This window comes from Cetorhinus maximus, chromosome 1 (genome assembly GCF_964194155.1).
Source record: "Cetorhinus maximus chromosome 1, sCetMax3.hap1.1, whole genome shotgun sequence".
NCBI lineage: Eukaryota > Metazoa > Chordata > Chondrichthyes > Lamniformes > Cetorhinidae > Cetorhinus > Cetorhinus maximus.
The window spans coordinates 214,449,713-214,463,876 of NC_135879.1; the positions used below are offsets into that span (position 1 = coordinate 214,449,713).

The window sequence follows — 14,164 nt, forward strand, 5'->3', positions numbered from 1 at the left end:
GAGTGACCAGAACTGTAAGCAGCACTTACTTAGTTCTGTTGGAGTCATACGGACTCGAAACGTTAACTGTGTTCCTCTCCGCAGGTGCTGCCAGACCTGCTGAGTTTTCCCAGGTATTTTTATTTTTGTTTTGTAAGCAGCACTCCATGTGTGTTCTGCCTTTATTTTTCAAGGTTTTCAATAATGCCAGTGTCATATCTTCCTGCTATATGTGCTTAAGATGTTTTATTTATATGGTTGAATTTTTGGAAAAAATTACCGTGCTGTTTAGTACAGAGTTGTCATCTGTAGAGAACTTTCACTTGCGATTCCCACAGATGACTCATACTGTAAATATATGGCAGTGTTTACTTACCAGCCGCTTATAATTTATGTTTTAAAGCCTCCCTTCCCTCAAATATTCCAAGCCATTCCTTTAACTCTCTCCTGATTGTTTCCTTTCCGACAGCCCATAGTGGAACTGTTGATTTTTCCAAGACTGTAATTAGTTCTGATCCATACCCATTGGTAAGAATGTGTATATTGTAAGATTATTTTTGATTTGGGGAATTGAATTTTTAAGTGTAAGATAAATGGGGGAAAAAAAACCTGGGTTTGAGAAAGGGAATAAACATCCCTAAAATAATTATGGTCTTCTCTAAGCTTTGTAATGGAGCCAGTGAGTCTGGTAACATTGCAGTTGCCCCTGTTAGAGGTTTACATTATTTATATAAATTCCCTAGATCAAAAAGGGGTTTGAAAGCAACTGGTAAACATACCTTAAAGTATCCATATACTTTTCAAATTAAAGGACAGTTTTAATATTGGAAGTTAATTAATTTAAATTTCTGAAAAGAGACATGTTGCTGAAGCTTTTCATTTTGCACTCATCAGGCAAATGCAAGAATGCCAAATTTCAAATGGTCACAACAATTTATACTCTGAGGTATTATTTTCTTCCAATTTCTAACCCTAGATTAAAGTATGTGACGTACTCTTTGAGTCTGATTATCTTATCAGCAAAAGAACCAAAATATTGCTGCAGGGTGTTTAGGTACAAATTTGTGTTTCTCACACTGTAGTGAAATATAGGAGTTTCATATACCATGTATTGAACTATTTACTAAAAATATTTTGTTTTCTATGCCATTCATATGCCATTCTTATTGCCTCTGCTGTCCTCTCCCTCATCAGGCCTGTAGTTCCTGACCTAGCAATAAAAAGATTGATGCTTATGATGGGGCTACTTCTGGATTACCAAGAAATAATCTGCAGTTGTTTGTATGGGAACTCCCTGTTTTATATGTAATTCTATAGTTAGTGCTTTTTGTTAAGCTGTCAGTCATGTGAGGGACTGGAGATAGGATCATGTGCTTCAATGTTCTGGTATTTTGAGCCATAGAGTAAGCCCAGCTACTTGCAAAATAGTGTCCTTGATGAAGTCACGAGAACACCTCTAGTAATCTTTCAACAAAAGCGTTTTGTTGGCAGAACTACCCAACCAATTAATTCATTGGTGTCACTGGGAGAAGAAATGGTTGTGTAGTGGTGATGTTACTGGACTAGTAGTCCAGAGGCTCAGACTAATCCCAGGCACAGGTTCAAATTCTACCATGGCAGCTGGTGGAATTTAAATTCAATTAATAAATCTGGAATTGAAAGCTAGTCTCAATAATGGTGACCATGACAAATATCATCGATTGTTGTAAAAGTCCATCTGGTTCATTAATGTTCTTTAGGGAAGGACATCTGTCAACCTTGCCTAGCCTGGCCTACATGTGACTCTTAACTGCCCTGTGAAATGGCCAAGCAAGCCACTCAGTTCAAGGGTATTTAGGGATGGACAACAGATGCTGGCCTTGCCAGTGACTCCCACATCAAATGAAAGAATAGAGAAAAAGAAACATATGAGCAGGAGTAGGTCGATCTGATTTCAATTAGTCATGGCTGATCAGTACCCTATCTTTCTCTATATCCCTCCATGACCCTTACCTAACAGAAATCTATTGATCCAGGATCCTTTTGGAGGAGAGAGTTCCAGATTTGTACTACCCTTTGTGTGGAATGGTACTTCCCGATTTCACTCTTAAATGGCCTAACTCTAATTTGAATATTGTGTCCCCTTGTTTTGGATTCCTCCACTGGAAATAGCTTCTTGGAATCTACCCTATTGAATCCCTTTATCATTTTGAAAACCTTGATATGATCACCCCTCAACCTTCTAAAATCAAGGGATTACAAACTAAGTTTATGCAACCTAACTTTGATACCAAAACTTAAGAATGTTACGTTACAGTCTAAATCTGCACTGTTCCACTTAGAAGAGTAATATGCCTATCTTGGGCTTTGGTGCCCAAAACGGAGCACAGTTCATCAGATGGAGTCTGATCAAGGATCCATACAATTGAAATATCTCCCTCTTTTTTTTTCATTCCAAAAGGCTTCCAACGCATCAAGGTTCTGTTGATTATTGATAAGCTGATGTGGTTCATTAATGGAACCTGGAGGATTAGACATGTCATTGAGAACTGGATTCATCCCACTGAGCTCCAGAGATCCCTGATACCCAATTAGCAGAATGGTCCTCTTGGATAAGCAGTGAGAGGCTCTGTTTTGGTAGCTGCTCAATTTTAGTTTGTTAATTTTCACCAGCAATCTGTTCAAAAGTAGGTTTCCTTATGCTTTAGTTCTTCCCAAGCTGTATTTGAGATCTTATTAAAAGATCTAATTAAAAAAGGGATGAAGGGATAGACCAGGAAATCACAGGCCAGTCAGTCTAACCTCGGTGGTGGGGAAGTTACTAGAAAGAATTCTGAGGTACAGAATATATCTGCACTTGGAGAGACACGGATTAATCAGGGATAGTCAGCATAGATTTGTTAAGGAAGGTCATGTTTGACAAATTTGATTGAACTTTTTGAGGAGGTAACCAGGAGTGTTGATAAGGGTAATGCATTTGATGTGCTCTACATGAACTTTAGCAAGACTTTTGATAAGGTCCCTCATGGCAGACTGGTCAAAAAAGTAAGAGCCCATGGGATCCAAGGCAAAGTGGCACATTCGATCCAAAATTGGCTGAGAGGCAGAAAGCAGAGGGTGATGGTAGAGGGATGTTCCTGTGACTGGAAGTTTGTTTTCAGTGGGGTTCCATGGGGCTAGGGGCTGGGGCCCTTGCTATTTGTGGTGTACATAAATGATTTGGACTTAAATGTAGAGGGTATGATCAAGAAGTTCAGATGACATGAAAATTGATAGGATGGTATAAAGTGAGGAGGATAGCTGTAAACTGCAGGAGGATATCAATGGACTGCTCAGGTGGGCAGAGCAGTGGCAAATGGAATTCAACCCAGAAAAGTGTGAGGTAATGCACTTGGGAAGGGCTAACAAGGCAAGGGATTACACTATGAATGGTAGGACTGGAAAGTACTGAAGATCAGAGGGACCTTGGTGTGCATATCTGCAGATCCCTGAAGGTAGCAGGGCAAGTAGATAAGGTGACTAAGAAGGCATATGGGATACTTGCCTTTGTTAGCTGAGGCGCAGAATACAAGAGCAGGGAGGTTATGCTGGAACTGTATAAAACGCTGGTTAGGTCACAACTGGAGTACTGTGTGCAATTCTGGTCACCACATTACAGGGAGGATGTGATTGCACTGGAGAGGGTGCAGAGGAGATTTATCAGGATGCTGCCTGGGCTGGAGGGTCTGAGCTATGAGGAAAGATTGGATAGGCTGGGGTTGTTTTCCTTGGAGCAACAAAAGTTGAGGGGGGACCTGATAGGTCTGTGTAAGAATATGAGGGGCATAGATAGGGTGGATAGGAAGGCACTTTTTAGTAGAGGGGTCAATAACTGGGGGCATAGATTTAAGGTAAGAAGTAGAAGGCTAAGAGGGGAATTGAGAAATATTTTTCACCCAAAGGGTGGTGGGAGTCTGGAACTCACTGCCTAAAAGGGTGGTTGATTCAGAAACTCTCGTAGCATTTAAGAAGTGTTTAGATATTCTCTTGCGTTGCCATAGCCTCCAGGGCTATGGGATTAGTGTAGTCGGATCTTTATTGACCGGCGTGGACACGATGAGCTGAATGGCCTCCTTCTGTGCTGTTGATGCTTATGCTTCTATCTCTATGTGGCTTAATGGGGGATTCAATCCATAACGGATAAACAGAAACTGGATTTTTGAGTAGCTTGGTTTGAAGACTGAGTGAAGTGATGGGCTCCCACATGTGTCTGATGCCAAGCTAACCACAATCAAGACCTTAATTACCGCTTCCATAATGGGGAAGCTCTTCTTTCAGATCTCTCCTACTCATGGACATGGTACAAAAAACCCGTCATCTAATAGGTAATCCTTTTAGGTAATCCTTTTCTCATCCCTTAAATTCTCCAAAGTTTTTCCGGCTAGTTCTCCAACAAGCCCTTCTCACTTTTTCTTCCTAAAATGGAACTAGACAGCACTAAACGCACTTCTCCTTGAACCTTCACTGTGATGAAATCAAGACATATTGGATCATTGCTCAGTCCAATTTAGTCTTTTTTCACAATGCACTGAACTTTCAACTTCTTTCAGTATTTCCTTCTCATGCGGTCTGCAGGCTTTTAAAGCCTAAACTTGATTTGCCTTGGCTTCTTGCCAACTCTTCCGCTTTAGTGATTTACTACACTATCAGACATTGTCTCTCACAAGGCCAGATGAGTATCTTCTTTATTTATCTCACTGCCAATTTGATTTGTGAAAAGGAAGAACTTGCATTTAGACCGTGATTCAACACGATTCTCAAAGTACTACAGTTACTTTGAAATGCAGTGACTGTAACATTGATGACAGAGGTTACCACTGCCAACAAGAATGACCAATTGATCTATTTATGGTGGTTGACAAAACAAAATTGTTCAGCAAACAGGGAGAAATGCTTTTTTTTTCAAATACTGTCATTGGACTGATAATGTTCACCAGAACGAGCAGTTGGGGCTTAAATTTAACAGTTGTGTGCAAATTGGCTTCTGTGCTTCCTACAACAGGGACTACACTTCAAGAGTACTTAATTAGCTGAAGAGTACTTTTGGGACGTCCTGAGGTTGTGCAAGGTGCTATATAAATGCAAGTTCTTTCTTGATCTCATTTGATGTGTGCTCCCTGGAATGTGTAGCATTCCTTCAGTACTACACTGAAGTGACAGCTTGGCTTTTGTGCTGTTAATACACGTGGTCTTAACTTAGGCAATACAGTTCCCATTGGATATAGGGAGCATATTCATACTAATGCAGTTTGTCCGCTATACATGTTAGATGATCAGCATTTTGCCTAAACAATTGAATATCAAAAGATTCTACTGTACTTGCAAATTCATTGCTTCATTTTTCAAAGCAAGCTTCAATGAATATCTTTCCATCTAGACTGGATTAAGTTTGCAAAGTAACTGCACCTCAAGATGCGGGCTACTCATTAAACACTGCAGTCAGTCTTGCTTCAGTCTTCTCTATAGAGGACACAAGTAACAACCCAGAAATAGCTGTAAATCAGGGAATGGAAGGGAGGGAGTCACCAGGGAAGTGGTATTGAGCAAATTGTTGGGGCTGCAGGCTGACAAATATCCAGGTCCGGATGGACTTCACCCTAGGGTCTTGAAAGAAGTGGCTAGTGAGATAGTTGATGCATTGGTTTTAATTTTCCAAAATTCCCTAGATTTGGGAAGGTTCCATTAGTTGGAAAACAGCAACTGTAACTCCTTTATTCAAAAAGGGAGGGAGACAGAAAGCATGAAACGATAGGCCAGTTAGCCTAACGTCTGTCACAGGGAAATTGTTAGAAGCTATTATTAAAGATGTTATAGCAGGGCACTTAGAAAAATTCAAGGCAATCAGGCAGAGTCAACATGGTTTTGTAAAAGGGAAATCATGTTTAACCAATTTATTGGAGTTCTTTGAAGGAGTCACATGCTGTGGATAAAGGGGAACCAGTGGATGTACTGTACTTAGATTTCCAGAAGGCATTTGATAAAGTGCCACATCAAAAGTTATTGCAGAAAATAAAAGCTCATGGTGTAGGGGGTAACATATTGGCATGGATAGAAGATTGGCTAGCTAACAGGAAGCAGAGAGTTGACATAAATGAGTCTTTTTCTGGTTGGCAGGATGTGGTGAGTAGTGTGCCACAGGGATCAGTGCTGTGGCCTCAACTTTTTACAATTTATAGAAATGACTTGGATGACGGGACTGAAGGAATGGTTACTAAATTTGCTGACAACACAAAGATAGGTAGGAAAGTAAATTGTGAAGAGGATGTAAAGAGGCTACAAAGTGACATAGATAGGTTAAGTGAATGGGCAAAGATCTTGCAAATGGAGTATAATATGGGCAAATGTGAAATCATTCATTTTGGGAGGAAGAATAATGAAGAAGCTTATTGTCTAAATGGTGAGACATTGCAGAGCTCTGAGATTCAGAGGGATCTGGGTATCCTAATGAATGAATCAGATAAGGTTAGTATGCAGGTACATAGGTAATTAGGAAAGCTAATAGAATGTTATCACTTATTGCGAGGGCAATTAAATACAAAAGTAGGGAGGTTATGCTTCAGCTGTATAGGGCATTGGTGATCCACATCTGGAGTATTGTGTACTGTACTTGTCTCATTATTAAAGAAAGATGTAAACACGTTAGAAGCAGTTCAGAGAAGGTTTAATAAACTAATATCAGGAATGTGCTGGTTGTCTTATGAGGAAAGGCTGGATAGGTTAGGCTTGTATCCACTGGAATTGAGAAGAGTAAGAGGTGACTTAATTGAAACCTTTAAGATCCTGAGGGGCCTTGACAGGGTGGATGTGGAGAGGATGTTTCCTCTTGTGGGAGAATCTAGAACTAGGGGTCACTGTTTAAAAATAAGGGGTTGCTCATTTAAGACAGAGATGAGGATAATTTTTTTCTGAGGGTAGTGAGTCTTTGGAACTCTCTTCCTCGAAAGGCAGGGGAAGCAGAGTCTTTGAATATTTTTAAGGCAGAGCCAGATAGATTCTTGATTAACAAGGGGGGAGGGGTGAAAGGCCATCAGGGGTAGGCAGGAGGTTACAATCAGATCACCCGTGATCTTATTGAATGGTGGAGCAGGCTCGAGGGGCCAAGTGACCAACTCCTGCTCCTAATTCGTATGTTCGTTTATGTTCAGTGCAAACTGTAACCCTATGAGTTGCTAACTAAACACCTGTTTCTGCTTGAAATTTGCACATAGCACACTGTAAGCACTAAATTTGTAATTGATAGTAATGGTGTAGTGACATTGTCACTGGACTAGTAATCCAGAGACTCAGGGTAATGCTCTGGCCACTGGATTAAAAAAAAATCTGGAATTAAAAGTCTAATGATGACCATGAAACCATTGTCGATTGTTGTAAAAACCCAGCCACTTACTAATGTCCTTTAGGGAAGGAAATCTGCCGTTGTTACCTGGTCTGGGCTACATCTGACTTCAGACCCACAGCAATGTGGTTGACTCTTAAATGCCCTCTGAAATGGCCTAGCAAGCCACTCAGTTGTATCAAGTCTTTACAAAGTCTCAAAAAAATTAATGAAACCAGACGGGCCACCCCGCATCGACCTAGGCACTGGAAACGACAACGGCAAACTCCACTCTTTCAACCCTGCAAAGCCCTCCTTATTAACATCTGGAGGCTAGTGCCAAAATTGGGAAAGTTGTCTCTCAGACTTGTCAAGCAACAGCCTGACATAGTCATCCTCATGGAACCATATCTTACAGATAATGTTCCAGACATCACCATCACCATCCCTGGGTACGTCCTGACCCGCAGGCAGGACAGATCCAGCGGAGGTGGCGACACAGTGGTATACATTCGGGAGGGAGTTGCCCTGGGAGTCCTCAACATCGACTCCGGACCCCATGAAGTGTCATGGCATCAGATCAAACATGGGTAAGGAAACCTCCTGCTGATTACAATGTACCGCCCTCCCTCAGCTGATGAATCTATGCTCCTCCATGTTGAACACCATTTGGAGGAAGCACTGAGGGTGGCAAGGGCGCAGAATGTACTCTGGGTGGGGGGGCTTCAATGTCCATCACCAAGAGTGACTTAGTAGCACCACTACAGACTGAGCTGGCCAAGTCCCAAAGCACATAGCTGATAGACTGGGTCTGCGGCAAGTGGTGAGTGAAAAACATACTTGACCTCATCCTCATTAACTTGCCCGCCACAGATGCATCTGTCCATGATAGTATCGGTAGGAGTGACCACTGCACAGTCGTGGAGAGGAAGTCCCACCTTCACTTTAAGGATACCCTCCATTGTGTGGTGTGGCACCATGCTAAATTGGTTTGATTTCGAACAGATGTAGCAACTCAAGACTGAGCACCCATGAGGAGCTGTGGGCCATCAGCAGCAGCAGAATTATATTCGAACACAATCTGTAACCTCATGGCCTGGCATATCCCCACTCTACCATTACAACCAAGCCCTGCCATCAACCCTGGTTCAATGAAGAGTGCAGGAGGGCATGCCAGGAGCAGCACCAGGCATACCTAAAAATGAGGTATCAACCTTGTGAAGCTATAACACTTACATGCCAGAGAGCATAAGTAGCAAGAGATAGACAGAGCTAAGTGATTCCACCACCAACGGATCAGATCTAAGCTCTGCAGTTCTGCAACATCCAATTGTGAATGGTGATGGACACTTAACTCACTGGAGCACGAGGCTCCACACATATCCCCGCCTTCAATGATGGGGGAGCCTAGCACATCAGTGCTCAAATAAGGCTCAAGCATTTGCTACAATCTTCAGCCAGAAGTGCTGAGTGGATAATCTATCTTGGCCTCCTCCGGAAGTCCCCAGCATCACAGATGCCAATCTTCAGCCAATTTGGTTTTCTCCACGTGATATCAAGAAATGGCTGAAGGCACTAGATACTGCAAAGGCTATCGGCTCTGCCAATATTCCAGCAATAGTACTGAAGACTTGTGCTCAGAACTTGCCACGCCCCTAACCAAGCTGTTCCAATACGGCTGCAACACTGGCATCTACAGCTATGTAGAGCTGGCATTTACTCGGATATGTGGAAAATTGCCGCGGTATGTCCTGTACACACAAAGCAGGACAAATCCAACCCGGCTAATTGCCGCCCCATCGGTCTACTCTCAATCATCGGTAAAGTGATGGAAGGGGTCATCAACAGTACTATCGAGCGGCACTTGCTTAACAATAACCTGCTCACTGATGCTCAGTTTGCTCTGCTACTGACCTCATTACAGCCTTGGTTTCAAACATGGACAAAAGAGCTGAACTCCAGAGGCGAGGTGAGAGTGACTGCCCTTGGTGCAGCATTTGCCCGAGTGTGGCATCAAGGAGTCAGAGCAAAACTGGAGTCATTGGGAATCAAGGAAAACTCTCCACTGGTTGGAGTCATATCTAAAAGAAGATGATTTGGAGGTCAGTCATCTCACTCCAGGACATCGCTGCAGGGGTTCCTCAGGGTAGTGTCCTTGGCCCAACCATCCTCAGCTGCTTCATCAATGACCTTCCTTCCAGCATAAGGTCAGAAGTGGGGATGTTCACTGATGAATGCACAATGCTCAGCCCCATTCGCGACTCCTCAGATACAGAAGCAGTCCATGTCCAAATACAGCAAGGCCTGGACAACATCCAGGCTTGGACTGACAAGTGGTAAGTAACATTCGCGCTACGGAAGTGCCACGCAATGACCATCTCCAACAAGAGAGAACCTAACCATCATCCCTTGATGTTCAATGGCATTACAATCACTGAACCCCCCCCACTATTAACATCCTGAGGGTTACCCATTGACCAGAAACTGAACTGGACTAGCCGTATAAATACTGAGGCTATAAAATCGGGTCAGAGGCTAGGAATCGTGTGACGAGTAACTCACCTTCTGACTCCCCAAAGCCTGTCCACCATCTACAAGACAGGAGTGTGATGGAATACTCCTCACTTGCCTGGGTGAGTGCAACTTCAACAACCCTCAAGAAGCTTGACACTATCCAGCACAAAGCAGCTCACTTGATTGGCATCACAGGCACAAACATTCACTCCCTCCACCACCAACGTACAGTAGCAGCAGTTTGTACCATCTACAAGATGCACTGCAAGAATTCACCAAGGCTCCTTAGACAGCACCTTCCAAACCCATGATCACTACCTTCCAGAAGAACAGGGGCAGCAAATAGATGGGAACACCACCACTTGGAAGTTCCCCTCCAAGTCAGTCACCATCCTGACTTGGAAATATATCACCGTTCCTTCACTGTCGCTGGGTCAAAATCCTAGAACTCCCTTCCTAACAGCACTATGGGTGCATCTACACCACATGGACAGCAGTGGTTCAAGAAGGCAGCTCACCACCACCACCTCGAGAGCAACTAGGGATGGGCAATAAATGCTGGCCCAGCCAGTGAAGCCCATATACCATTAATGGATAAGAAAAAAAACTATTTGCTGATTTTAAATGGGATTCAACTACCAACTGAGCCAAGCTGGTAATAAAGATCATGGAGATGGTGCAACGAGCATTGTGCACTCCAAGTACTGACACTGGAGTGTCATCAGTGCCCTGAGCCAGTGGCAGCATTTCAGTGTTTTTTCTGTTCTTTCCTGTAATCAGCAATACAATTCACCATGTACCTGTCGTCACAGTCATAAATATCTTATCTGATTCAGGAATGTCGCCTCCTATCACCAATATCTGGCAGCTAATTGCAGTGCATTCTGGTGGCTCATTGCCCATTCCATGGTACGTGTATAGCTGTGCTTTCCCTTTGACTAATTTTTTTTAAAATCCTCTCCTGAGGACAATGTGAATGTACTTTTTGTTAGGGTGTGATTAAACCACAGACAGCAGCCCTCTGTTGACTTCACTAAATGGCTAATATTCATGGTTTCCCTGGAAATCGAAGCCTGGTCTGTCTTTGCCTGAGATTCTGTCAGCATTGAGGGGGATGGGGGGCATATTTTGATAGCCCACTGGAAATGATGGGAGACCACGAGAACCAGCAGAAATCACATCTGTATCCAAGCCAGAGTTACTCCATCTCACCCCCATTCTAACCTTGGTCTCTTATGCTGCATCAATGCAAGCAAGGACGAGGAACAGTACCTCATCTTTCCATGATTTTAACAACTTTAGAACATGAGAACATAAGAGCTAGGAGCAGGTCATTTGGCCCCTTGAGCCAGCTGTGTCATTTAATAAGATCATGGCTGAGTGGAAGCACCCCCAGTACAGCCCCAGCTGGCATTGCCAAATACAGCACTGACCGGGACTTCAACTTAGGGCCCTTTGTGATCCCTATGGCCCTGTGCCACACTACATGGCACATATACCCATTGAGCTATTGGGAGAGAATTCCTTTGTGAGTGTAAATGTCTCAAACAGGTGTATCCTCTGGCATATCACTGCCTGGGCCAGTCTGCAATCAGTACAATTTCTCTATGGAGACAAAATGACCCTCAGATTCCACCTGAATTTTAACAGTTTACTGAGGAGCAATAGTGATGTTTAAAGAGAGTTTGAGTTCACCCATTAACGCCTTTATCCTGGAACTAATATTGGCTGTTTTGTTTGCCTTGCTACTGTGACTGGATCACACTGAAACTCTGTAATATTGGAAATTCCACAGTGATAATGTTGTTACATTGAGTATCTCTGTAATCTTACCCAGTCCTACTTTGAATATATCCTGTATCCTCTCACAAGAGATTGGGTAATAGTAGGTTAGTATACTTTCAAATCTGATTCCAGAGTTCGATTCCAAGCCCAGCCATAAGGACCATCAGTGTGATAAATTGAATAATGTAAATGTAAGTTGAAACATGTAAGATTCTGAGGGGACTTGATAGGGTAGATGCTGAGAGGTTGTTTCCACTCATGGGGGAATCTAGAACTAGGGGGCACAGTTTAAAAATAAGTGGTCTTCCATTTAAGACTGAGATGAAAGGAATTTCTTCTCTCAAAGGGTTGTTCATTTTTGGAGTCCACTTCCACAGAGAGTAGTGGAGACTGGGTCATTGAATGTATTCAAGGCTGAGTTAGATAGATTTTTGATGGACAAGAGTCAAGGGTTATGGGGGGCAGACAGGAAAGTGGAGTTAAGGTCACAATCAGATTGGCGATGATCTTATTAACTGGCAGAGCAGGCTCGATGCGCCGAATGGCCTACTCCTGCCCCTATTTTTTATGTTCTATGAAATGTCGCACTGATATAGAGGGTGGTCTTCTAAATTGGAATTAGGGTGCATTATTGGAGCAAAACAAAGTGAACATTGCTGCATATTTTACCAGATTGGCTACTTATCCTCCCTTCACATTCCCCACACCCCCCAAACTCATTGCTTTGGCTGGGAATGATATGTGACTTGAGACGCATTAGGGATGAAAATGACTTACAAAAGAAAAAAAAGCGAATGGACAGGCGTGGAATTGCTTAGACATGACAGAAAAATAAAAGCAGAAGAAGAGATAATCGTACAGATTTTGAACCCCTTGTTACGTGAGATACACATGGTATATGATTAAAAATGTATCTGGTGTTGCAGTTGGTGTGGTTTTTCTCTCTGCTGTTTTGCTTCTGGACCAGCAAAAGTGTAGGTGTGGATCTGTGAATCAGTGTGCTCCTTCATGACTAGGTCAAAATCCTGGCATTCTCTTCCTAACACAAACGTGAGAGCAATATCAGCACAAAGACTGCAATGATTCAAGAGGCAGAATTTTACATTCCCCCGCCGGCAGGTGGGGGGTGTCCGTAAAATTTTTCGGATGGTCTTCCCATGGGCCCCTCGCCTGCCCCAACCTTCCACAACTTTATGATGGGATGTGTGAGGCCCAGGCTGGCCCACTGCGCCCACCCCCCTACCAAAAACTGCCCAGTTGAGGTTCTAAGGTGGCAAATTAATGACCATTTACAGGTCATTTCCCACTCAGCTTCAATTTTCAGGCTAGCAAGAGGAGTTCAGGAGCAGCTGGGGGGGAAGGGGCGGGGCGGGGGTTGGGGGGAGGCCCTGAATGTCATCCTACTCGAGCCTCAGGCAGGCATGGGTGGGTAATAAATGCAGCCTTGTCAAATTTGCCCACATCCCAATAACAAATAAAAATGGGTTCTGCCAGTCTGAGTACAGTTTATCCCACATAAGAACCTGGTCAGTCTTCCTATATTGCTACTCAGTCTGAAACTCTTTTCTTTTCTCCCTCTTATGTTAACAAATTCAGCTTGTCAACAGAGAATGGCAACTCGACGAGCATTGAAGGCTGTTCTAATAGATCTCAGTGGAACGTTGCATATTGAAGATACTGCCATATCTGGTGCCCAGGAAGCACTGCAGAAGTAAGTCCTAATTTATTGATCCATGTAAATTCTGTTCTTTTTTAGTGTGTGTGTGTTTTCTTCTATTATCCGAGGTATTAGACTCCTACTCCTTCCCACTCCACATTCAATTAGGTTTTTTTTTAAACAAGTTTTTATTCCAGCTGCGCGTACGCATGTGCATACATCCTGAATTCAGCAGGACCAACTGGGGGGTTGAGGGCAGCCCAGTTTCAGAAGGGTGGGGGCAGGATGGCACTAAAACAGGCATTTGGTCCCTTTGTATCTGAAAATAAGGAGCTTAATGTCTGTTTGGAACATTGATTCCAGGCACTTATGCTGAAGCCTTTAGCAATATAACAGGTGGCATACATTTTTTATTGACTCATGGGATGTGGGCATCGCTGGCTAGGCCAGCATTTATTGCCTATCTCTTAATGCCTTTGAGAAAGCAGTGGTGAGCTGCCTTCTTGAATTGGTGTAGCCCATGTGGTGTAGGTACACCCACAGTGCTGTTGGAGAGGGAGTTCCAGGATTTTGACCCTACAACAGTGAAGGAACAATCATATTGTTCCAAGTGAAGGATGGTAAGGGTCTTGGAGGGGAACTTCCAGGTGGTGGTGTTCCCATGTTTCTGCTGCCCTTGTCCTTCTCGATGGAAGCAATTGAGGGTTTGGAAGGTGCTTTCTAAGGAGCCTTGCTATGTTCCTGCAGTGCACCTTGTAGCTGGTACATACTGCTAGAACTGTGTGTTGGTGATGGAGGGAGTGAATGTTTGTGGATGGGGTGCCAATCAAGCGGGCTGCTTTGTCTTGGATGGTGTCAAGCTTCTTGGGTGTTGTTGGAGCTGTACTCATCCAGCC

At 43.3% G+C, this 14,164-nt stretch overlaps 1 protein-coding gene and 1 long non-coding RNA gene across 3 annotated transcripts in view; both read left to right on the forward strand.

Moving 5' to 3' along the window:
• The window catches only part of hdhd2 (haloacid dehalogenase-like hydrolase domain containing 2), a 34,389-nt gene that overhangs the window by 2,424 nt on the left and 17,801 nt on the right, over positions 1-14,164 (forward strand). Inside the window, exon 2 of one of the 2 annotated variants that reach the window (XM_078552910.1) lies at positions 13,208-13,322. In XM_078552910.1, the coding sequence (XP_078409036.1) occupies positions 13,208-13,322 (115 nt within the window). Of the gene's footprint in view, positions 1-13,198; positions 13,323-14,164 lie in introns of those variants that run through there. The other variant, XM_078552919.1, reaches the window with a different exon arrangement.
• Positions 531-11,802, forward strand: LOC144687183 (uncharacterized). The gene is made up of 3 exons (XR_013578091.1): positions 531-925; positions 10,663-10,735; positions 11,744-11,802. It is a non-coding gene; the product is annotated as an uncharacterized LOC144687183 (long non-coding RNA).